General features: G+C 32.2%; 1 protein-coding gene across 5 annotated transcripts in view; it reads right to left on the bottom strand.

Annotated features, from left to right (window-relative positions):
- Positions 1-26,104, bottom strand: part of LOC139500660 (uncharacterized) — a 69,264-nt gene extending 43,160 nt beyond the window's left edge. The window contains exons 1-3 of one of the 5 annotated variants that reach the window (XM_071289429.1): positions 25,901-26,104; positions 20,500-20,552; positions 17,186-17,626 (exon numbers count right to left, since the gene is read on the bottom strand). In XM_071289429.1, the coding sequence (XP_071145530.1) occupies positions 17,186-17,614 (429 nt within the window). In that variant the 5' untranslated portion in view covers positions 17,615-17,626; positions 20,500-20,552; positions 25,901-26,104. The other 4 variants (XM_071289431.1, XM_071289430.1, XM_071289432.1 and 1 more) reach the window with 4 other exon arrangements.
- Positions 26,105-26,895: the final 791 nt, after the last annotated feature.

Below are 26,895 nucleotides of genomic sequence, written 5' to 3'. Positions count from 1 at the left end.
CATTGAACTACATGACTGTAAATTAACTATGTGTAAATATCTGTTTTGATTGTATTGTAATTTGTATGTGAGGGCCTCAGGGAAGATTAGTTGATTGTAACTAACTGAGTTTACCCTCTTTAAATAAAGAATTTATTATTATTATTATTATATTTGAAAATTCGTTTTATTAGGAATCGTGGCTAGAGAGCTGTGAGTGTGTTTTCAATGTTGACGTTTTCAAGAATCATATAACTCGTATTTAGAAAATTGTTAACAATTTTTTTTAACACAAATGAGATATTTTAATGTATTGCTCGTAGTTAAAGAAATGAAAAAGTCATACTAGGTTAAATATTTTTGCCTGTACATACCCAATGCTTTGAGGATAGAAAGGAAATTCAATCAGTATTCAATTGGCACCAAAACTTTATATCTTATGATAAAGATTAATGGCATAATTAAAAGTATTAAATTCCATTTTAAAATTAAATCCGATGAAAAGTTAAGAAATACGAGCGTTCGAACATATGTTTTGAGATATGTATGAACGTACATTGAAGTATATTTATCGTTGTGCATTGAAAATGGGAGTCAACAAAATTAAAATACCAAGTAACTTTTATTCATACAATGCAAATAATTGGAAACATTACGAAGTAAATCTTTTTTTTCACTTACAAATGAAAATTATCAAAATAAATGTATATTACTCGTACCTGCTGGTATGTATACAAATCCTTCTACACATGTTCCTCAGAATGTAAACAATGTTTGATTTAAAAATATTAAATTCATGTTCGTTCAAAAATAATAAATGCTAATAAAGTCGTTTATAATTCCCTTAATTAAATCTCCTGTTCCATACCGATAACCATAAGGAGATTATAATAAGCATAACTGGATTGTCACTGGCCGTAACCTGATTATTTCAAGTGAATTTACGGTCAGTATATAGCTCAACAAAAGGAAGAAATTAAAGTATATTTTCGTAATTAATAAACAGACCACAAAGAAATCCTATTTTAGAGATATCTTATATCTGACACGTTCTTTTCATTAAAATTTTTAAATGCCCATATAAGTGGAAACCTGTCTCGAAATCTTTTATTCAATATTTTTGTATCAATTATTGAGTTATGCATTAAACCAGATATAAGTTTTAATATTCAATATTCGTGGATTATACTGAAAGGTAATACTATATTTTATTTTCATAGCCGTAATCTTCAGAAACATAGATAATATACGTGTTTTTACAGTAACCCATTTGTAGCTTTTTAGAAAATCAACATAGCCTTTTGGGCCACGATATAATGTATAAAACACGTCAGCCAAAAATGTTTATCATCCTAATGACTCGAATATTTTGTTCATTTCTTTGAAGATGACTGTTTTAAATTTTACAAATCAAAAAGAGCATACAATATACATCAATAGAAAATGCGATTTGTGAATGGATAATTCTATATTCAAATCGTATACGTAAAACAGCAATTAAAATCAGCTGACTAACCTTTAAATGGAGATTACAAAGATTGCCATTCAATACACAGTATAATAAGAACATTACTTATATTTTTAATGTTTGAAACAACAATAAGTAGAAGTAGAATTTACAAAAGAAACATAACTATACGATCTGTATATGCAAATCACTACAAAATGGAAAATAATAAACAAATATCAAGAACAATTTAATATTCTAGAAAGGATAGGTAACGAAGGTGTCATATCCAAAATATTTCAAAAAGTATAATTATATCTTTTTTTGGTTACTCAGGTTATGAACGATCCTTGCATTGATAACTGTAAAGAAAACTACTGGAATTTGGTATGTGACAACTATCCACCTATGCCAGAAGGACATTGATGTAACTAGTATGACCTCTATTTTTCAAAGAAATCCTATGTGTTGTAGGTCTGCATATAATTTTATTGTCTTGCGACAAACCCAATCCCAGAGAGGGACCAATTTCCCCCCTAAATAAAAAAAGAATAGCATGCTAAGAAGCCTTTTCTACTAAAACTATTAGAGAAAAAAAATTCCGCTCAAGCTGTTATTCTAAACGGAGAGATGGAACATACCAAATGGACTTTCAACGGGTTATGTTCTTCTCATATATGTTATGATGGTATGATACTAAACCCCTAACGGAAAGGATCGTGTCTGATATGCGTTTACTTTTCTACAATGGCTAGAGGTATAGGGGGAGGGTTGAGATCTCACAGACATGTTTAACCCCGCCGCATTTTTGCGCCTGTCCCAAGTCAGGAGCCTCTGGCCTTTGTTAGTCTTGTATTATTTTAATTTTAGTTTCTTGTGCACAATTTGGAAATTAGTATGGCGTTCATTATCACTGAACTAGTATATATTTGTATAGGGGCCAGCTGAAGGACGCCTCCGGGTGCGGGGATTTCTCGCTACATTGAAGACCTGTTGGTGACCTTCTGCTGTTGTTTTTTTTCTATGGTCGGGTTGTTGTCTCTTTGGCACATTCCTCATTTCCATTCTCAATTTTATTTCAAACTAATAATTTAAAACACCAAACCGACAAGAAACAATGCAAACAAAACTAGAAACGACGGAAAGACAAATAACAATCTGCAAAATACAACATAGAAGTTTAAAGACCGAGCAACAATTTCATAGAATTAAAACATCGTTCATTTTAGTCTATGAGACCGAAAGGGGAGGGGTTTGAATTGCATAGCTAGTGCATACCCCGATACTTTGTAGCATTTAAATAGTAAAATTGAGAAGATATTAGAAATGTCACACTTCATATAAATCTCTTGACACAGAAATTACCCTGTATACACTTCAATCATATAAGTTTGTTATCTAGAAATATTTAATCTCAAATCACTACGGATCACTGCCAGTCAAAGAACAAAACCTACTACGAAGTAATTGAAAAACAATAATTCATTATTGTTAAATTCTTTCGTCTCAAATCGATAATCATTCAACAGTTTGACAACACAAAGTGACGTTCCGAAATGTAATAGCAAAGCCTTAGTACTCGGTCATTTCAGGTTTAAATAAATAAAACTTAAATATGAAAATTAATTATTTCAACACCTATTCTTCAAATTTGAAATAATTATAGATAGAGCACGAGGCCTAATATTTCATTCATTCATTTGTTAAATATTATGATAATTATTCCGTTCAGATAAAATAATAATGTCATTTCTTCTGTACATCTTGACAATCCATTTAATTTAGCTGTTCATAATCAAATATTTTTAAAGTTAATCAAAAGTGTGGATGCACATAGATGTAGTCCATTTGGTAGATAGACGGAGATTTATAAAGCGGACAGTTCCTCAATCTTTTCAGTACGATAATGTACATCGGGGCCTGACTTGAACGTGCTGTGCCAGAATATTTCGTACAAAATCATGAAGTAATAGTGCCTTAAAAAAGATAAGACTCCGACTCCGTTATGCTCTGTCCTAACATAAACCCTAACCATATTAGTAGCAAATATAAGTTTTGAAGTCCTTGGGTTTCCTTGACCAGGACTCAAGAAACAGCTTTCGCATTCAAAATCGATACAACACGACCATCCATATTGCTGTAAAAAAAAAACTAAAAACTTCGAATTTTTTCAGATATTTTCAAACATCCTTATTTAATTCCTTAAACACTAATTGGAAGAAATTAATGAAACATATGACAAGATGAAGCTATAAGTTGTATAGCTGACAATCTATGACAAGGCAATTGTTTTTCATTTATTTCAAAAGCAGATAAATTTATCACCAACCCGCGTTCACTTACCTTTTTAAAATCTCTATCATTCATATTTTGTCAACTTATTTCCAACGTTTGAATACACACATATATTTTTTACCCAAAAAGTTAACCAAGCAATCAAAGTGCAAATTTGAAATCAAGAATAATCATCAATAAACTCAGAGTCCCAAAAAGAATCAACAACATTCCATTAAAGGTTAACTTTGTCTGAGGGACTTGGAATCATTGTTTCTTTTAAGGTGGCTCGTGGGTACAAAAATTTCAGCAAAAAATTAAACATTTATTTTTTCATTACAAATTTCATTTATTACACTATTAGTTATTACTTTATGATATGGTACAAAAAGCAACCCAAAAAATTGATTCGGTTTGGCCCCAGATGACTTTTAAAATGTTTATATCATTGAAAAAGCTCCAAATTATCTCCCTTTGGTGCAAAAATGCCATTTTTTTGGCATGAAATTTGACTTGAATATCTTTTTTAACTCATCAGTGACCTATATTTTTTATTATTGTTTTCAAATAAGCTGTACATAAACTAAATAATTGTAAAATTTAAGCGATTTCTGTAATTAGGTTATTTCCCCTATTAGTTCAACAGAAAAAAAGGACATTTAATTTATCAAAAATGTATGCTTCTTCCAGAGGCAGATTGTGAGCTTAAATGAACGGTGACCCCATTTTTTTATTTCATTTTTCTTTTAAGTATATGATAAAGTTCATTTATGAAAAAATATAGCGAAATCCTATATTAGAAAATTTTTTTGATTTATACCCAAGAGCCCCTTAAATAGTTCTATATAAATCTCGGAAATATCCAAAGTATCATCAGAATGCCTCCACCAAATATATTATTTTTATCGGGAATCTTGCTCCTACAACAGAAGCAACAGAAGCAAAGACATAGCAAGTGTCATACTAGTACAAATACTTCTCTATAGATTAAGTTAATTGTAACCGTGTTGAAATGCAAAATGATTTTTAAGTATAAGTTAATGCTGTGTATGCATATGTTTGTTCAAAAAGAATGAATTCATTAAATCCTCTCTCCTCATGAAAAATCAGCAATATTTGGTATTAGTTTATTTAAGACAAAGATCCAACATCCATGGATAATGGCGCAACATCAATGGATAATGGCTCAACATACATGGACAAGTATGGGACAGCCACACTTAAACCAATAGCAACAATCAACAAGGAAGGATAAAACAAGAACGACAAGCTGAACATTTCATCACAGCCGACTACAAACCAAAAGAGGATGGATGCATCGCAAACATGCTTACAAAATGAGAACTTCAGAAATTTCAACAACCACTTTAAAGTCAACAACTATTTTATGTACACGGTATTTCATTGGATGGATCCTGCTATTGACCCAGACGACTATTTTATGTACACGGTATTTCATTGGATGGATCCTGCTATTGACCCAGACGACTATTTAAATCCGCCACGACCTAAAAAATAGAGCTATTACAACGAAAGAGTTGAATAATTATCAGACAACACGCATTTAAAAGAAGCTAGAAAAATGTCACAAAATGTGTGTTTACATTCCGACGAGCAGGTCACACCAATATTCAAAATCACTCGTCATGAAAACTATCTTTTATTGGAACCACTTGGAAGATTGATGTGTTAATAACTTCGTATATGCTCTCGCAAACCGTCAATAAATGGACGGCATCCTTTTCTATGTTGCATTAAAGCCAGTATATTGGTGTCTTGAACGTATCCATACATGTAGTTGTAAGAAAATTAAAACTCGGTCAGTATAAACAAAAATATGATGGACTGCCCGATCATGATCTTAAATTAACATTTAAGGATCACTTAAAACACATCAAGAAGCCTGTCTATTAAAGTGATTAATTTTTATATTAAACTTAATCAAACTATATATCTATGACCCTGGACAGATATAACCGATAAGTCAAGTCAATGGTTTGATCATGGGGACATTCAATAGACAATTTGGTAGATACCTAGTCATGTTAAAGTGATCAAAGGTTTAAAGCTGTGTGAGAGAAGTTTGATAGTATATGACATGTAAATAAAATAATTCCTATTGAACAATTTAACTTATTGGATATAATTTATTGTATCTGAAATAGATTGAATATTTCCGAAACCATAAACAAATGAATTGAGTGTTCTCATCGGAATTCTAGATAATGTAGAAAATGAAAACAAGAATAACTATATACAAACACTATTCTGGACTGTAGATATGTATTTTCTGAAAAAAAGAAGTCGCAATGCCCTACATTTACCATCGTATATAATTCCGCATGGACCTTTGTTTTCAGGAAGACAATAAGCTGGAAATATTAAAGTAAAATAAGAATGCAAACAAGTGCACCGATCCATAAGACAAGATCGTATCTTTCTTTCCAAATATATATGAATCTAAATTTATCAACTTCGTCGATCTTCCGATTTGAGATGTTGTAAAAAAACTCTTGTACCGAAACAAAAAAGTGAGCAGAGAAAAATTAAAAATTAAAAGTATACCCCCCTCCTTTTTCCATCAAAGATGGATGATTATATGCTAGCAAAGTAATTTAATTATTTGACATCATATTAAAACATGATGTGAATTAGCTTGTTATCTTAATTTTTAAGATTTTAAGATACAAATATACACATACACATTAAATTAAAAAGAGAAAACCATGTCATGTGTGAAAATACTAGAAAATAAGACGCATTTACATGTATAACGACATTAGGCAGAGTGTGAAACATTTGATGAACGTCTTACCTTTTACCGTGGTGACTGTAATACATGTACCTGGTATCAGGTAGAATGTTCACACTGCACATTCCACATATTTTATTTCAGTTTAGCACGAAATATTCTTTTCATCAACATATATACTAGTTGAACACAACAATAATACAAACATTGGATTTCTTTATTTGTAAATATCTCCCTGTGTGTACTACACGGTATCTTCTCAGATCTGTTTTATTGTTTTAAATATACCTTATCATTGTTTGGCTGTCAACTTGACGGTCTGAATTGTATCTATACATACTTTTTTGGAACGCTTCTTATCCATAATTCTAATTGTTTAAGTGTGAGACAAGGCGACACGCAGAATAATCACAAATAGTAAACCATATGAAGGTTCAGATTTTGGTCAGTGATATATAATAATGTTTGACCTAAAAACGCCAGTCTAAAATATCCAAAATGCAGTTGCACAGAGAAGTTTCCGAAAACGATTTTTTTTAAAAGCATCTGCTATAAAATCTTAAATACACTTAAATCCATCCATGCATATTTCCAGATAGTGACGTTCCACACTAAAGTTTAAGTATAGTATATGTATCCTTTATTTATTTTACAACCGAGGAAAATGAATTTAGCATTTAAAGCACCATTTATTAATATAATTTAATCGTTTGGAATTTAAACAACGAAATGTTGTTTTCACGATGTATATATGTAGATAATATCGTACTACAGTATCGCACCTGATAAAGTGAAACTTAGTAAAACAAGATTTTATATCTAACACTTTAATGACAAAGTTTGTGAAGCGAAAATTAAAATTGTTCGTGGCAGTGCCAGATTTAAAACATTTCTAAATTAAGTGATTAACCTGTGATGGTATACTGATTAAGTCACCTGATCTGAGTAAATTGTAGATTTTCATCAAAATAAATTGTCAACCTTTTCAAATTTCCGAAATTAAATTTGATATAATATTTCAATTTATACTCATAATAAGTAAAATATTTTACAAATGCAAGTGTAATGTGCTTTAATAACAAAAATTATATCCAATTTGACCAACTCAAAGGTCTTGCTTTCAAATCACGGTAACACAATGCTGAGCTTTGTTACGAGAACAAACGCATATTAATATATTTGTATCGGTAGAGGTATTTTTTTGGCAATTAACTTATACAATTATTATATTTCATTTTTAAAAGAAAATTATGTTTTTTAAATAATTTAATTTATGACAACCCGATTCATTTCAAGCGATAGGTCAACAGGTAAAGAAAGATGTATTATACGCAAACAGACTAAAAGTCCGTGAGCGACTAGAGCAAACAGTAAACATTAAAACACAGATATAATGTCCCAAAGAGGTAGTCGGTATTTGATACCAAGACATTTTGCAGGTGACCATGCTAATGTTTAAAGAAGGCTGTGTGAAGTATTAATCTTTAAAGTGTAAAATAACATTTTCTTCAGAGGAATTGGATTTCATGCCATATGCAGTATCAGGTATCGTCTTACACAATTAAAATATACTTGTATAAGAGGGTATAAACATTTTTGAATGCATACCAGAAAAGTGTCAACTAAAGACACATAAACACTTATAGATCAAGAAATTAACAAAAGTCTCTGGAAAAAACTTTAACAATTCAATTTTTACTATGGTTACATCTTCTGACATCAGACTCGGACTTCTCTTGAACTGAATTTTAATGTGCATATTGTTATGCGTTTACTTTTCTACATTGGCTAGAGGTATAGGGGAGGGTTGAGATCTCATAAACATGTTTAACCCCGTCGCATTTTACGCCTGTCCAAAGTCAGGAGCCTCTGGACTTTGTAAGTCTTGTTTTATTTTTAATTTTAGTATCTTGTGTACAATTTGGAGTTTAGTATGGCGTTCATTATCATTGAACTAGACTATATATTTGTTTAGGGGCCAGCTGAAGGACACCTCCGGGTGAGGGAATTTCTCGCTGCATTGAAGACCTGTTGGTGACCCTCTGCTGTTGTCTGTTATATGGTCGGTTTGTTGTCTCTTTGACACATTCCCCATTTCCATTCTCAATTTTAAGATACTTATGATTTGTATTTTGTGTTATATAAAATAAGGAGATTTTTTATGATTGCCAACTAAATAATTATCATATGAAGTCAAAAAGAAGCAGATTCTAATCAACAATGAGCAAAACCATTATCAAATGACAAAATCTAAAGCTCAAACACATCAAACAATAGGAAAACAACTTTCATATATTAATTAGTTTTAAAAAAGATTACAAGAAGTTCAATCTTTGCACCGAAAGAAAGTCACTGCTTTGCTGTAATAACGTGATGTTCATAGCGGATGATCTTGACAGGTTATTCCGAAGTTATGCTGGCGCAGAAATTCTACACACAACCCTTGCGTTTTTTTAAGCATCCATCACTAAGTGTAAATCGTACAAATACGTGGACATCATCAAGTGCGAAATTGCATTCCTTATCGCTTGTTATAAATCAATTTCATCAATAAATATTTATGAAAATATTAGTGAGATGATCTGCTCTTTATTAAACTGTTTAATAAAATATCAATATAATACGTTACTACAAAACAGATTACTAAAATTGAAAAATGAAATGGAGAATGTGTCAAAGCGACAACAACCCGACCATAGAGCAGACAACAGCCGAAGAACACCAATGGGTCTTCAATGTAGCGAGAAACTGTCGCACCCGTAGGTGTCCTTCAGCTGGCCCCTTATAAAATATGTATACTAGTACAGTGATAATGGACGTCATACTAAACTGCGAATTATACACAAGAAACTAAAATTAAAAATCATACAAAACTAACAAAGGCCAGCGGCTACTGACTTGGGACAGGCGCATAATTGCGGCTCGTATAGTAGTAATATCAAATCTAATGAAAATATCACTACCATATAATAATTACTACGGTGAGGTTAAATTCCCTGTCAATTATTTTTCATCCACACAGGAACTTGTCTCAGAAAAAAATACATAACTTTAAGTATAGCGATATAAAAAAAAATCTGAGACAAGTGCCTGTGACCATCCACTAGAACTTGCGGCCATCCAATGTTCAGTACTACAGTACTTTGATTTCATGTAATCATGATAAAACAGAATTAAATACACACAGAAACATAATACGACATTGTATGTAGTTAATAATTATTTATTTAAATGAAAATGAACAACTTTTAAAAAGCTCTCCTCTTACATGTAATCATGTTTGTATTTAGACTTAAACTTTAAATGTTTACATGATGTATGTACTATGTCAAATTGCAAAGAATTCCTTTCATAAAACTATACATTTAAAATATATATTTGGTAATTAAAATAGTGTAGAGTTTCTCTATTCAAAAATTCAAATGATAACCTGTAAACGCAAAAAATCAATAATATTTTCATCTTCATGCATACAATAATTCTTATAAAAGTTTTATAGACCAATAAAAAAACTATTGAACGTGATTATTCTTTCGATATCGTTAATCGTTGATAAACTTTAAAAATAGGAAAAGCGCTATGACTTTAGTATTCTTCATTACTATGGAACTTGCCAACGGTTAAAATGAAAATTGATGTCATATGCTACATTTGTACTGTTTTCCCCTGCTAATAATAATCATTTTTAACCTTTTAGATCAACCGACTACATGTATATCCTATACTGTTGTACCCCTATTTTTGACATTTTTACCTTCTATGTTTGCTTGTTTTATTCACACATCATTGTCAATATAATGGAATTTGTTGCAACTGTCATACAAGTGAGAGTTTCAGCTAGCTATAAAACTAGGTTTAGTCCACCTTTTTATATATAAGAAAATGCCTGTACCAAGTCAGGAATATGACAGTTGTTATCCATTCGAATTATGTGTTTGAGCTTTCGATTTTACCATTTGATTAGTACTTGTTTGGCTTTATAAATATTTTGATATGAGCGTCACTGATGAGTCTTATGTAGACGAAACGAGCGTCTGTCGTACTAAATTATAATCCTGGTACCTTTGATAACTATTGACACCACTGGGTCGATGCCACTGCTGGTGGAAGTTTCGTCCCCGAGGGTATCACCAGCCAAGTAGTCAACACTTCGGTGTTGACATGAATATCAATAATGTGGTCATTTTTATAAATTTCCCGATTACAAAAGTTTGAATTTTTCGAAAAACTAAGGATTTTCTTATCCCAGGCATAGATTACCTTAGCCGTATTTGGCACAACTTTTTGGAATTTTGGATCCTCAATGCTCTTCAACTTTGTACTTGTTTGGCTTTATAAATATTTTGATATGAGCGTCACTGATGAGTCTTATGTAGAAAAAAACGCGCGTCTGGCGTACTAAATTATAATCCTGGTACCTTTGATAACTATTTCTTTTATGAATTTTCCTCGTGGTTCAGTATTTTTGTGAATATACTCTTTTCAACCCGACATGAATGAATTATAATCTTTAAGGTCATCCATTTAACAGATTGCACTTGATGATGGAAGTGTGAGGTATTTAGGATCCTTGTAAGACTTTAGTTTAAATACCTGTCCCAGACCAAACCCAATGATTCACAATGTCTCAAATATTCAAACAAAAGGAAAGACACAATACATATTTTATGAATCTTTTCAAATGTGAACAAAAAGAAATGCATATTGGCTTTGATGCATTTCGTATATACGTCTTAAATTTTGTCTATCCTTTTGTTCAGTTTCAATTCTAAGGAAGAAGACATTCAAAACACGTTTTCTAAGGTCAAGGCTGAATAATTGAATAAACCTGAACCTGAAATACATATTATATCGCACCTGTCATTACTATTTAATTATGGTTTCTAAAAGAATATTTTTTATTGTTTCGATAATGTTTCGTGGAAGCCTTTTTATCAAATGTTTAAAAACTAAGTTTCATCAATGTTCAAGATCTCAAGAATTTATCGATGCACATTCAATATCTTTATCAAATATTTCAATCTCGAAATAGAATTCAAAGAGGAATGTTTTCTTCTCAATTTTACCAGAACAATTTATTATGTCTGTTCTATTTAGTACTCCAAGTTTTTTTTAATAGTACCATTAACATTTATAACTATATCTAACTCTTGAACTTAAAAGAATGTATCCATTACCATGCAATGGCGGAATTTGTAAAATTGCTAATATAACATGATAAGTTCAGTTTTTCCAGTGAAGGACCTGGCATCAACACTATTTAGAGATTTTTTTTGAAACAAGACTAAACAGGCAAATGATACTAAGGGATACCAGGGGAAATTCAAAACATACAAGTCAAAGAGAAACTGACAACGCAGTTGCGGATCCAAATAGGAGGTGGGTTTTCCGGGTGTTCGAACACCTGTTTTGACGATCAACGCTTTTAAAAGAGTGACATAATTTGAACCACCCTTTTTTGCTCGGTTGGGCCCCTTTAAAAATAGGCTGGATCCGTCTCTGCAACATCATACAAAAAATAAACAACAAAAAAAGTGTTAAATAAAATACCGAACTTCAAGGTATGGACGAACAGACCTCTTAGCCCACCAAATACAAGATAGAAAACTGACAACTTAGGAGCAATAACCAAGCTAACAGAACGATATTTTTAATTCCTAGTTTGAAAAAGTTTTGGAAACTTGTTTAAGGTTCTCAAGGGAACTTAATTGCAACACAAAACAGAAATGTCTGCAGTAATAGCCGAAGGTGATCATTGAAAAGATTTTAGGCACATGCACATTTGAAAGTTATCTAAATTCTAGGTCGTTTCTTCGATTTTATTCCTGGATTCCAAAGTCATGCATGTTATCAGTGTTTTTTTAATAAAAGAAGGAAATTGTAAATATGTTTATGACTATCATATTCTCAATATACATTTTTTGCTGTTGTTTAAAATAAAACAAAATAAGCATCTTACCACAGGCATTATAGCACTTTGAATAACTACCACAGCCTCGTGGTTGTCCGTAAAGAAAATACATTTTATATCCTGTTTCCTTCCATGAAGTCACCCTAAACTTCGACACATGGACTTCTATGAGATATACATATCTAGCCATACAGATGTATCTGCACGAATATCTATACAAATTCGTACATTCCAAAAACTCATATGTACATAGAAAATAAATTCTTCAAATTTCATTCAAAAAACGTTTTGTTTAAATATTTGATACCATCCCAAAGTAACAAAGCATAAAAAAGTAGTATTTATATGCATTTTTGGTTACAATTGTATGACCCACAATGCACACACCTACAAACGAAGAATTAAATTCAAAGACCTACCTTCATAATTGTGACCGATCGTAGTACTGTCTTTGAATACATGTCTATCTCTTAGGATCTGTTTATCTGTGTCAAATACGGTGACTTAAAGAGACACTACTTGTCGACATTTACCAAAAAAATGGCTTATCAATGAACAAGTTGAATAGAAAACTGAACTCGAGGACAACCTCAAAAACTATATCTTCTTACTATAGTATACAATAAGGTGTATTGAATGAAGATAGTTAGATGGGTTTCATTCAATAAGACCAATTCAAAGATTTAATTCTTAAAATAGTTTGCGTGCTTGATTTAACGCATACTAAAATACATCTTTTGTTTGTCAACATTATTTTGGCCCAATTTTTGTTATGCCCGATTAAAGAAGATTTTCATTTGTGGAACAATTTTCGAATAAAGACATATTATTACTTATCATAATGATACTAAAATTGAGAACATATTTGCACGGCGGGTGTGTGTAAAGGATTAAATAAGGTAATATTCCGTTATGTATGTTTTGTCAATAGATATATATAGGTTACGACCTTCATTATAATTCTTCAATATAAGGTCAAATAATTTGTGAATGATGTTATATCATTCCATTAAGCCAATCACGCTATGACATTGAGATAGTTATAGTTGTGCCACGCTATGACACTAAGATAGTTGTGAGAACTTTACCATTTTATGATATATTCTTATTCCTATAAAATAAACTTTGGTGCCGTTTGTTGAAAATAAAGCAGTGAATTTAAAGGTCGGAGTTCAGCATTTTTGTGTTTTTACTTTTTACTGTTATATATGAAAGCTATTAGGCAGCAACCATTTGATTTTCCCCCCTCCCCCCCCCCCCCCCCGAAAATCAAATGGTTGCTGCCTTATGGGTTTAAACAAATTCCAGCTGAACCTCAGTTTTCACATAAATATTAGGACAAAAACAAGCGTAAGTTAAACTGAAATACTTTTAAGTATTTTTTAGTGTGAAATTGATCGCGATTTTAAATGGTGTGGCGTATATTTGTAATGGATTTATTCAGGTTTCTTCCAAAAAAGGAATTTAATATAAAAATTGAATAAGATTATGCTAATCTTTTAATTAATTAAACTTTCGGTATATTCTCTAAAGGATAGAAAAAGTTATGGATGTTTGGAAATCTTAACCTTAGATAACATCTTACTGGGAACTGCAACCAAAAAAAGATCTCAGTCAATATATCAGAAAATATAGAAAAACGAAATAAATATTTTCAAAATTTCTGAACACTATCTTTTGGTGAAAAAAAGAAAAAAGAATTGTGTAAGGCGAAATATCTGCTTTTTAAATTAAAAGTTTTGTACGTTTGCATTTTTATTCACATCTAAAACCAAGGTGTCTTTGCGCGACCTGTAATCGATCTGCTTTAGTTTGTCTCTCTAGTTTACATGAAATCCAAGTGAATACACTGTAGGTACAGATGATAAAATAGAATCAGTCCGCTATGGTACCGCGACAGGAATACTCTCAGTCAGCATTAGTACCGCTAATGAAGTACTATCATTCAGCTATGGTACCACTTCTGAAGTAACATCAGTCAGTTATGGTAACGCATCTGAAGAAATATCAGTCAGCAATGGTACCGTTACTGAAGTACTATCAGTCAGCAATGGTACCGCTACTGAAGTATTACCAGTCAGCTATGGTACCACTTCTTAAGTACTATCATTCCGCTATGGTACCGCTTCTGAAGTACTATCAGTCAGCAATGGTACCTCTACTGAAAAACTATCAGTCAGCTATGGTACCTCTACTGAAGTACTATCAGTCAGCTATGGTACAGCTTCTGAAGTACTATCTGTCAGCTATGGTACCGCTTCTGAAGTACAAAATGTACTATCTGTAAGCTATGATACCGCTACTGAAGTACTATCAGTAAGCTATGATACCTCTAATGAAGTACTATGAGTAAGCTATGATACATCTACTGAAGTACTATCAGTCAGATATGCACCGCTTCTGAAGTACTATCAGTCAGCTATGGTACCGCTTCTGAAGTATTATCTGTCAGCTATGATACCGCTTCTGAAGTACTATCTGTCAGCTATGGTACCGCTTCTGAGGTACTATCAGTAAGCTATGATACCTCTACTGAAGTACTACCAGTCAGCTATGATACATCTACTGAAGTACTACCAGTCAGCTATGATACATCTACTGAAGTACTATCAGTAAGCTATGATACCTCTACTGAAGTACTATTAGTAAGCTATGATACCGCTTTTGAAGTACTATCTGTCAGCTATGGTACCGCTTCTGAAGTACTATCTGTCAGCTATGGTACCGCTTCTGAAGTACAAAATGTATTATCTGTCAGCTATGATACCTCTACTGAAGTACTATTAGTAAGCTAGGATACCTCTACTGAAGTACTATCAGTAAGCGATGAAACCTCTACTGAAGTACTTTTATTAAGCTATGGTACCACTTCTGAAGTACTATCATTCCGCTACGGTACCGCTACTGAAGTACTACCAGTCAGCAATGGTACCTCTTCTTAAGTACTATCAGTCAGCTATGGTACCGCTTCTGAAGTACTATCTGTCAGCTATGGTACCGCTTCTGAAGTACAAAATGTACTATCAGTAAGCTATGATACCGCTACTGAAGTACTATCAGTAAGCTATGATACCTCTAATGAAGTACTATAAGTAAGCTATGATACATCTACTGAAGTACTATCAGTAAGCTATGGTACCGCTTCTGAAGTACTATCTGTCAGCTATGGTACCGCTTCTGAAGTACTATCTGTCAGCTATGGTACCGCTTCTGAGGTACTATCAGTGAGCTATGATACCTCTACTGAAGTACTACCAGTCAGCTATGATACATCTACTGAAGTACTATCAGTAAGCTATGGTACCGCTTCTGAAATACTATCTGTCAGCTATTGTGCCGCTTCTGGAATACTCTCAGTCAGCATTAGTACCGCTAATGATTTGCTATCAGTCAGCTGTGATACCGCTACTGAATTACTATCAGTAAGCTATGCTACCTCTACTGAAATACTATTAGTAAGTTATGCTACCTCTACTGAAGTACTAGTAGTAAGCTATGACACCTTTACTGACGTACTATTAGTAAGCTATGATACCGTTACTGAAGTACTATCAGTAAGCTATGATACCTCTACTGAAGTACTACCAGTCAGCTATGGTACCGCTACAGAAGTACTATCAGTATGGTATGATACCTCTACTGAAGTACTATTAGTAAGCTATGATACCTCTACTGAAGTACTATCAGTCAGGTGCAATACCGCTACTGAAGTATTGCCAGCTAGCTATGATACCGCTACTGAAGTAATATCAGTCAGTTATGGTTCCGCTACTGAAGTACTATCAGTCAGCAATGGTACCGCTACTGAAGTACTATCAGTCAGATATAATACCACTACTGAAGTATTATCAGTCAGATATAATACCACTACTTAGTAAGTATTATCAGCTACAGGTAGCTATGCTACTGCTACTGAAGTAATATCTGTCAGCTATGAAACCGCTACTGGAGTATTGTCAGTCAGCTATGGTACCGTTACTGAAGAACTATCAGTCAGCTATGATACCGCTACTAGAGTACTATTAGTTAGCTATGGTACCACTAATGGGGTACTTGAAGTCAGCTATGGTACCACTACTGAAGAACTATCAGTCAGCTGTGGTACCACTACTGAAGTACTATCAGTGAGCTATGATGCCTCTACTGAAGTACTACCAGTCAGCTGTGGTATCACTACTGAACTAATATCAGTCCGCTATAGTACCACGGCTGAGGTAGGACAGAAACATATGTATAAAGGGTCTACTAAGATAACAAACATCTTATGAACTCGTCCATTAATTTGTTTGTTGCAGCGTTTTAGCAATGCCATGGCGTTGTCAGTTTTTGATATATGAGTTTGAATGTCCCTTTGGAAACTTTCGCCTCCCTGTCATATTGAACATTTGATTTTACCCTGAAGACGAGGGATTTGTTGATTATATTATAAAGTAACGTTTTCCTAAATATTATATTCTCTCAATATGCAACATTAAACATGGATTACTTAAAAATGGAAATCAACTTGTTTTTTAAATCAATAAATATTCGTGATGAGTCGAAATTGGATGTGACGAAATTGGATGAGACGAAATTTTGGTTGAGAAGAACCAAAGTTGGGTCGGATGATTCACAAAATTTAATTAATTGCATTCGTTCTGTTGATACGACTGGCTTTAGGATAACGATAATCGACTGCCTTTCTAATTGAAATTCAATTACTAAGGAGTTTGAGTATTATGAAAAATATTTGAAACAAACAAATGACAACTCATCATACATGTACATGTATAAGGTATAACCTTTTAAAGGATAATTGGGATGTAGAATAATATATACTTACTGACTGATATTTTATTTGTCGAGCTTCATACTTCTTTTTCCGTGTTTCTCGTTTTTGTCGTTTCATTTCTCTGCGTTGTTTTCTTTCTTCTGCATTTTCATAATCAATTTTTCTTAGAATTGACAGCAATATTTTAAATACAGGATCGTCTTGTGGTGGAACATTTTTTCTTTTTCTTTGTTTTAATCTCAAAGCATTTAAAATTTGGACATAGTTCTTGACTTCTTCAATCTGTGATTCTCGTCGATGGATGAGAAATTGCTGATGTGCAGCCTCGTTGTCGGGGTTGTCTTGCTCTACCGGCCTCCCAAGAAGTACAAACTTGGATTCTGGCGTGCGTTCTAATAACTTTCCTTGATAATCTATCCCAAGCATAGATCTTCTCTTTTGTATAGCATTCTCCAAAACATCAACTTGCATACAAAACATCGTGTGGTTTATCTGCAATTGTGAGAACAACGTGTCACTCTCACTCGACCATGTCGTTAACAAGAAATAGATGGTACATGTGTAAAAAGGTGACAAGAAAATATATTTTTGTGGACAAAACAAAAGTAATACATTATTTATATTTATATGGATGACCTATAAACCGAGTTCTGTTGTTTTGTACTTTCTTAAATTCAAATATATTTCTGTGGACAAAAATGAAAGTAATTACATTATTTATATGGATCACCTACAATTTATAAACCAAGTTTTGATGTTTTTGTACATTCTTGAATTTAATTTTGGTTCAAAGGGACTGAACTCTTGCAGTTTTATAAATAAATTTAAGAATGTCAAATTATGAGAGATGATTAATGTCCTTGACTAAATTAAAAATGCAGTTGTTGAGCATATAATTAATTGACTGTTTAATTCCTAAAAACAGATATGACATTCGTTTGTGTATACACACGCAAAATCTGTCAACATATTTCAAGAAACTGTTTGAAACAGTCTTTAAACATTTATCATTAGGATAATTTTTCAGTAATAAGACATACTGGTATTCCAAGCTTATTATATTCACGTAAAGTTTCGATACAGAAGCAGTCGCAGATTCAGACACGTGATTCAGACCCCCTCTAAAAAAGAAAAGGAGTTTATAAGTAAAATTACAACTTTTTTTTGCCAAGTATGGTCCCTTTGCTTGTATTCTCGAGAGCGCACCCTCCTAACATCAAAACTGTATGGTAACCTTATATGTCAGACTGAATTCTTGAAAATGGTGACAATGTGAATCAATTTGATTTTGATTGCATATCTTTGTTTGAGGAGAATATTTGAAAATCAGTTGATACATTGTAATACACAAGAACCATGCTGGTTTTTTTTTATATAGACATGTATTTAATTTTTTTCTTCAAAAAATACATTTGAATCGTTTCTCATTTATAGATTGACCATAACCTATAGCAGCAGCCGGATAAAGATGATGCTTATGAATTGTCAGCTGACGAGTTGCTTAACAGCCAGTGGCAAATAGTTCACAAATGTTAAAGGACGAGATGCTATGTCGAATCAATTTTGAACACAACAATGCCATAGTCCTCGTTATTAACCTGATTTGTGTTGTATGGGTATGAAGGCTTATTATGTCATCATTAGAGACTTTAAATGATGTAAAACAATACATTTTTCAAAAGTATAGGTTTTTTACCATATTGCTTGGAAATGGTGTTAAGACTTATGTTCATCAGTCATACATCATTTTACAAAGTGGATATTAAATTGAAATCTGATGACGTTTTGAAACTATACATTTATAAGAAACATACATACAATGTTTGTGGGTGGAGCTCATGTAAGAATGATGTTAAATTGCATATTAAGACTATTTCTGGCAATGGACTTAAATAAAAGATGTAATATGTCAAATTTCCACATAACCTTGACATGACAAAGAATGTGAGGTGAAGGTCAGATAAACCGAACTGCAAATACTTGTACACCTTATAATCATTCGAAACACCAAATACGTTTAGAATATAGTTGACCTATTGCACATTCAAGAAACATGGACATGAGGTCAAGGTCAGATAACACCTGCATGTTGGACATGTACACCTTACAATAATTCCATACACCAAATACAGTAGAAAATTGTTTATAGTATCTGAGATATGGACTTTACCACGGAACCTTACCTTATTCACTGATCCATGAAATGAGGTCGAGGTCAAGAAAAAACTGTCTGACGGACATGAAGATCTTGCAAGGTACGCAAATATAGTTACCCTAATATTACTCATAATAACAGAGAAATTCAAAAATACTAAAATTCTTTATTTTTTAGTACAGTAACTGAACCATAAAAGAACAATATGGACTTATGTCAGACGGAAACTTCATAACATGAAGCCTCTATATAGAAAGTATGGATGATCCAGATTTTCTACCTCCTGAATTATTAAGATTGTAAGAAGTTTGTTTGCAACCGGCGGATCACTGTCCCTATGTCGAGCAATCTTTCTGTCACAGGCTCGACAAAAACGTTAGATGCTCGGCACCAAATAATTATCTTCGATAACCACATTTAAATCAATTTACAACGTTTCTTAATCCAAAGCTATTAAAGTAACCTTATACATAAACTATAAGGACGACTGGAACTTGTTTGAGACTGTATGATTTAAAGTGTTTTTTATATTATTGTCGTTAACTTAGATAACTGTGTTACTGTAATATCGTCCTCTTTTCATTCTAAACTGTGTGGTATCATTTCAATGATGATTCATAGTGACTTCACATATACGAACTTATCCTTTGGGACTGCAAAACTGATGCAAAACGCGAATCTGTTTAAAAACCCAACACGGATACGTATGTAACCTTTTGAAGGGTAAATATTATGCTTTTTATAAAGGCCAAAGTTTATTGCTTTATTTGTGCCTGTCTAGAATATGTTTGAAATAATTGGCACTTAGTCTAAATGTTAAGCAAGTATACAACAATCATTCAAAACGACTTCATATACCTCAGACGAAGAAGTCAGACTTCAAAATAAATCATTCTTAATGGAAAATTGTTAAAATTTGACCTAAGAAACGAGATGCTAAGAATAACAATAAACGCAATCAAAAATGTACTTTTAATTAAGAAATGGAATATAATACAAATGTTATTTGATATCATTTTCAGTACGATTTGAGGGATTGCAAATAAGTAAATGGATATCCTAAGCTTTCATAATAAAGGAATGTTTCAAAAATAAATTAATAATAAAACATTTTAAATGGTTCTACTTAACTTTAAAGTTTAAACAAAGTATCAATTTTTAAGTTAAATAGTGAATAAATTATTGATAACAAATAAAAGTGAATACTTACATTCTTATAGTTTAAAATCACTTCTTATAACAAGGTCTCCTATTCAGTGACATCTGAAAATGGACAGTAAAATATGTGTCATTTATGGTACATTAGAAATATATTATAGTCTTGAAAGTGATAGTTTAATGTGAAGGAAAAGATATCGCCGTTTGATCTGAAGTTTGGCCTTAAAATAAAATTCTGTCTAGTGTCGAATGACAGTTAGGCGTATTTTGTTATGTTTTATTGGTCAGTTTATTGTCCGTATTAAAATCGATTGATAATAAATATCATTTTAATCATCATGAGTAAAATAAAATATAATTGAATTTTGTGATAATGCATCTGTCAGTGAGCGAAGAAAGATGAACAAACTGTATTTAGTATGAAGTCATTTCAAAAGGTCAATGCTTTCTACATTGTGAATAACATATACTTGCATCCAAATACGATCCCTATGGACATACTATAATTACAGGGGACCTCAACATCATCCATGATCGAACAGTTATAAAAATGTGATGCTGTTTTGAAGGGCTTGCCATTTTTATAAATCTATACACTGGAAAAGTGACCTTTTTATTTATTAATTATATATCGATCTAATACTTCCTCCAAAAAAAGAATGACTCATTTTCATTAACTGATTTATTATACTACAAACATAACCATAGAACTAAGAGACTGAAAAAAGATGAATCGACTTTACCTTTACTATTTGGTCAGGAAGGAGTTATCCAAAGAAAAGTTATTATTTTTTTTTCGATTAATATTTCAACATAACGTTAACATCAAAACAGAAAAGAAAAGAATCAAAGAAAGACGTGTCCTTGCTCACATTTTAATAAAGTAAAAATCTCCCAGTGTACTGTACTATTTGTTCATAAGCATTTCAATATACGAAGGAAAAGTTTTAATGTTAGATGTAATTATAGATAATATACAAATAAAAATGTAACAATGGAAAGTCAATATAGTAGCTTTAATGAAGCAGTGATATTTAGTCTTACTTTAATGAGGTAATTTTAATTTAAAATATCAACCAATAACTATACTGTCCAGACTCGGACAATGCCTAAGTGGCCAATATTGATATTATTGTAACGGGACATTTGATTCAAATTGAAGTTAAAAGTCTATTATTTTGTTAAGTTCTAAAACCAAAGTACACATCTAATTAATATTTTATTTTAAAAATCTAGACCGAATAAATGACGAAAAAAAAATGTTTCAATTTGAAAGATCCCAATATAAATAGTAAAGTTGGCCGATTACTTAGATGTTTTTGGTTTCTCTTTTTAAATTTAAATGAAAAAGATTTGATATAATTGTAAATACGGAAACTCTTCACAAGAGACCAAATAACACAGAAACTAACAACTATATGTCACCGTACAGCCTTCAGCAATGAGCAAATGTCCCTGTTGGCCATATAACTCCTTAAGTATTTATACACCCTTTGCTCCAATTGGTTTTGTTTTTTAGCATTTCAGATGAAGATAAATATAGAAAGATTCGGACGCACCTAATTTATTAAATAGATATCTATAATATCTACTATGGAACATTTGGTTTTAGGGATACATCTACTATTTTTTTTCTAAATCAGACTCGGTCTTGGACAGAAACTAGAGGCTCTAAAGAGCCTGTGTCGCTCACCTTGGTCTATGTGCATATTAAACAAAGGACACAAATGGATTCATGACAAAATTGTATTTTGGTGATGGTGATGTGTTTGAAGTTCTTACTTTACTGAACGATTTTGCTTCTTACAATTATATCTATAATGAACTTTGCCCATTAGTAACAGAGAACTATATTTGGTAAAAATTTACATAAATTTACCAAATTAATGAAAATTGTTAAAAATTGACTATAAAGGGCAATAACTCCTTAAGGGGTCAATTGACCATTTAGGTCATGTTGAATTATTTGTAGATCTTACTTTGCTGAACATTATTGCTGTTTACAGTTTATCGCTATCTATCATAGTATTCAAGATAACCAAAAACGGCAAAATTTCTTTAAAAATTACCAATTGGAGGGCAGCAACCCAACAACCGATTGACCGATTCATCTGAAAATTTCAGGGCAGATAGATCTTTACCTGATAAACATTTTTATCCCTGTCAGATTTCCTCAAAATGCTTTGGTTTTTGAGTTATAAGCCAAAAACTGCATTTTACCCCTATGTTCTATTTTTAGCGGTGGCGGCCATCTTGGTTGGTTGACCAGGTCACGCCACACATTTTTTAAACTAGATACCCCAAAGATGATTGTGGCTAAGTTTGGATTAATTTGGCCCATTAGTTTCAGAGGAGAAGATTTTTGTAAAAGATTACTTTAATTTACGAAAAATGGTTAAAAATTGACTAAAGGGCAATAACTCCTAAACGGGTCAACTGACCATTTTGGTCATGTTGACTTATTTGTAGATCTTACTTTGCTGAACATTATTGCTGTTTACAGTTTATCTCTATCTATAATAATATTCAAGATAATAACCAAAAACAGCAAAATTTCCTCAAAATTACCAATTCAGGGGCAGCAGCCCAACAACCGATTGACCGATTCATCTGAAAATTTCAGGGCAGATAGATCTTACCCTGATAAACATTTTTACCCCACGTCAGATTTGCTCTAAATGCTTTGGTTTTTGAGTTATAAGCCAAAAACTGCATTTTACCCCTATGTTCTATTTTTAGCCGTGGCGGCCATCTTGGTTGGTTGACCGGGTCACGCCACACATTTTTTAAACTAGATACCCCAATGATGATTGTGGACAAGTTTGGTTTGATTTGGCCCAGTAGTTTTAGAGGAGAAGATTTTTGTAAAAGCTAACGCCGGACGACGACGGACGACGGACGACGGACGACGGACGCCGGACGCAAAGTGATGAGAAAAGCTCACTTGGCCCTTTGGGCCAGGTGAGCTAAAAATAGATTCTCCTTTAGCATGTTTGGAAAAAAAAATCATACAATGTCGGGTTGTTATTTAATTAGGGTATACCCCACATCAACTTTTATTCATAATTAAAATTCAGATAGTGCTGCCCTTAAAAATATATAATGTACTTTTTGATATATGTTGTTATTATAGGTTTGGCACTCGTGACCTTGAAAAGTTGACAAATTATGTTGTTGATGCATGGAGCACGACAGCTCCTGAGTGGTCCATGTGGTAAAAATTGTGACAAATTGCTATGGAGATGTAAACAAGGTCAAGGTTAAGTAGAAGACATTGTGATTACGGACCCTGTTTGCTGGAAGATACTACAAAAAAAATATATGATCACTTATACAAACAACCTTCAATTGCATCTTAACTATATACTTAATTTTACATGTCAAAATTAATAATAACAATAATATACCAAAGTCACGTATGTAATGTATCCAATAAATAAACAAAAATAGAGCAGCCCTCTCAGGGATTGGACAATACCTTTGATGTTGGTTTTTTTTTGGCTTTCTAAACATCCAGTGGCAAATATTTATTGCAAAAGTAGGAACAGAACACACTACAGTGGCGGATCCAGGAAATTGCTTTTTTGGGGTTAGATCCCCCCTTTTTGAACAATCAATGCATTTGAATATGAACATCATGGGACGGGAGCCACCATTTTGAAAATGGCCGGATCCGCCCCTGCATTAACACTCAATACATTATGTAGGTTATGGGAGGTAGGTCGTTCGGGGTGAAGGCGAAAACTCGCCTGCTACTGGAAAATGAGTGTTTCACGGTTTGGATGGAGCAGATATTACGCCTTGCCAGAGGCAACATATAGACTTGTGAGGGGGTTTTACCTTTTCAAAGGTTTACTGTGCATGGAAGGGGAGAAGGTCAGGGTTGACCACATTTCTATTCCAAAGTCAACCCTCGGGCTACTTAAGTTTAAAAATTCAAATACAGAATGATAGTAAAAACAAAATTTCATGCAGAAAATATCTAAGTCTATAAAAACTGGGGTTGATATACTACTATGTTGAATATGAACACATTGGGGGTGGAGGATGAACAGGTTGAATTGACCAGTACGTGTATTGGGTTAAACTTAAACGTTGAACTTTATTACAAAAAAAAAAAACAATCTCAGACGCAGTAACTGCGCTACATGAGCATCAATTATACATAATAAATTGTTATTACAGGTGAAAGAATAAGTAGAAATTAACTTCTAGTAGTATAATTATGGAACTATAAAATTCCAAGTTAAACAGAGTAGAACGAGTTTTTTGTTAACATGTTATTCAGCATCTAACGTAGATTACAATATTTTTTATATATATAAAGACATCTTTTCTTTAAATCATCTGGCTCCCGGATTATAACATTAAAGATACACATTCTGCTGCACCAGATAAATGTATACAATGATATTTGAAGAGTCGATGTGTATATAGATATCTATAATTCGCCAAACATCCTGCTAAGTCTTTTAAGTATTTTAAATGACAATTAATTCAATTAAATGCTCTTATTCTCATTTTACAAGTCAATTTGAATAATTATGATGGGTTTCAAGTTTTATCCGTACGTATAATTTTTAAATGCAAAAAAATAATATTATTGTTACTGTAAAAGTCTAAATAACGTCTATTTATAACATATAAAATAAGTTCCCCTGTAAACTATTATAACAAATCTTTATTTATTCCATAATTTCTTTTCTTGTTGGAACAAATATTCTATATCTTTTGTTACGTAAGGACCCCATACTGTAACATTAGTTGCAATAGAAATGATATTCAAGAATATGTCTTCCAATTGAAAAATATATTCAAGAATATGTCTTCCAATTGAAATAATTTTCGTGAACATGTCTTCCAATTGAATCTAATAATATATGAAGGAACTTCTAATATATGACCAGTCTTCTTGTAAAACATCCTCGATGACACAATAAATGATGATAATTAAAATGAAACGTCAAATGGTCTCTGTTTATAGAAAAAAACATGAACATTTACTATATACATATATAATAAATCAACGGATTAAAAAACTGTTTAACATAATTATTTATGGACAAAGTTCATCATGAAGGTACATGCACTAGCACTGCAGATTGACGAGTGCATAGAACCTTATAAGAAACCTTAACTAGATGGCATGCGCCAATTTATGATCATGTTTTTTTTGTAACTTTAAAATAAATGACAGGTTCTCACAACTTCTGAAACATTAACAGTAATTTATAGCATACATTAACGCGCAGGTCGTTTGCATTCTAATTAATATCATAGAAAAAACATGCCTGGTAAATGAATGAACTATTTCCTGGAAGACCTAGGCTAGTGGAAATTTTGCAGCTTAAAAAAATATACAATTTAACATGCATTGAAATCAATGTTATTAGCTAAAATAAACGAAGCTGCAGTAATTCATTAAAAAAAAACCCAAGAAATTTCGAACTCACCTTTTTATCATATTAGTTATTCGCCTCCGGAATCAGTAACGCTAAAATTCACACGTTATGGGCTCCTCATTCTTGTGATAGCCATTACAAACATCACGGATATACTATCAATATGTTATCACGTCTTTTTAAATAGTTAAAATCTATATTCCGATTTAAAGTCTATTTGTAAACATGTTACATTGTTAATAGTTCGTATTCTTTATCAAATTTCATTTGATTATCGGGTTTGAAATTTCTTCAAAGAGTCGTAGGGGGTATCAACAGACTGAAAAAAATCTACCACTATAGTGAAATCTGAGCTTTATTCATGAATAAGTATACGGGATTGCCCTTTCATAAAGACAATGGCTGATCATTAAGTGGAAGAAACCCTGATCTCGGATCACCGGTGAAATCCGACAACCGGCAGGACAATTTAAACTATCATACATTCTTTTTAATTAATTTTTTTACGTATATTGACAAACAAGAAATTTTATAATCCTGTAGAAACGGCATCACATTCGAAAAAAGTTTTTAAATGTACATTGTATATATAAGTAAATTCATCAGTGATGTTATCATCACCGTCCGTCAGGACAATTTAAAGTAGCATGCATTCTTTTTAATTAATTTTTTACTTTTTTACAATGCAAGAAATTTTATAATCCTGTTGAAACGGCATCACATTCGAAAAAAGTTTCGACAATTAAAACTATCATTATAACTATCGTACGTTTTTTTTTAATTTATTTATTGATAATACATTATAGACATTATATTTGTGTTGAAACGTCATCATATTAAAATGGTTTTTTTTTCAAATGTATTAATGTATTTATAAGTAAATTAATTATTAATGTTTTTATCATTTATGAAATCCTTAATATTCATCACATGTACGATCCTAGAAAAAAAAATCATTGTTATTTTCAGCACTTGTCATTTTGTTCTGTTTAGTTAACTGGTGTTTAGTCATGAGAAGAAACGTAACACGTTACAATCTAATTAAA

This window comes from Mytilus edulis, chromosome 13 (assembly GCF_963676685.1).
Source record: "Mytilus edulis chromosome 13, xbMytEdul2.2, whole genome shotgun sequence".
Classification (NCBI taxonomy): domain Eukaryota; kingdom Metazoa; phylum Mollusca; class Bivalvia; order Mytilida; family Mytilidae; genus Mytilus; species Mytilus edulis.
The sequence above is the reverse complement of the archived record's forward strand: the minus strand, read 5'-3'. Positions and strand labels throughout refer to the sequence as shown.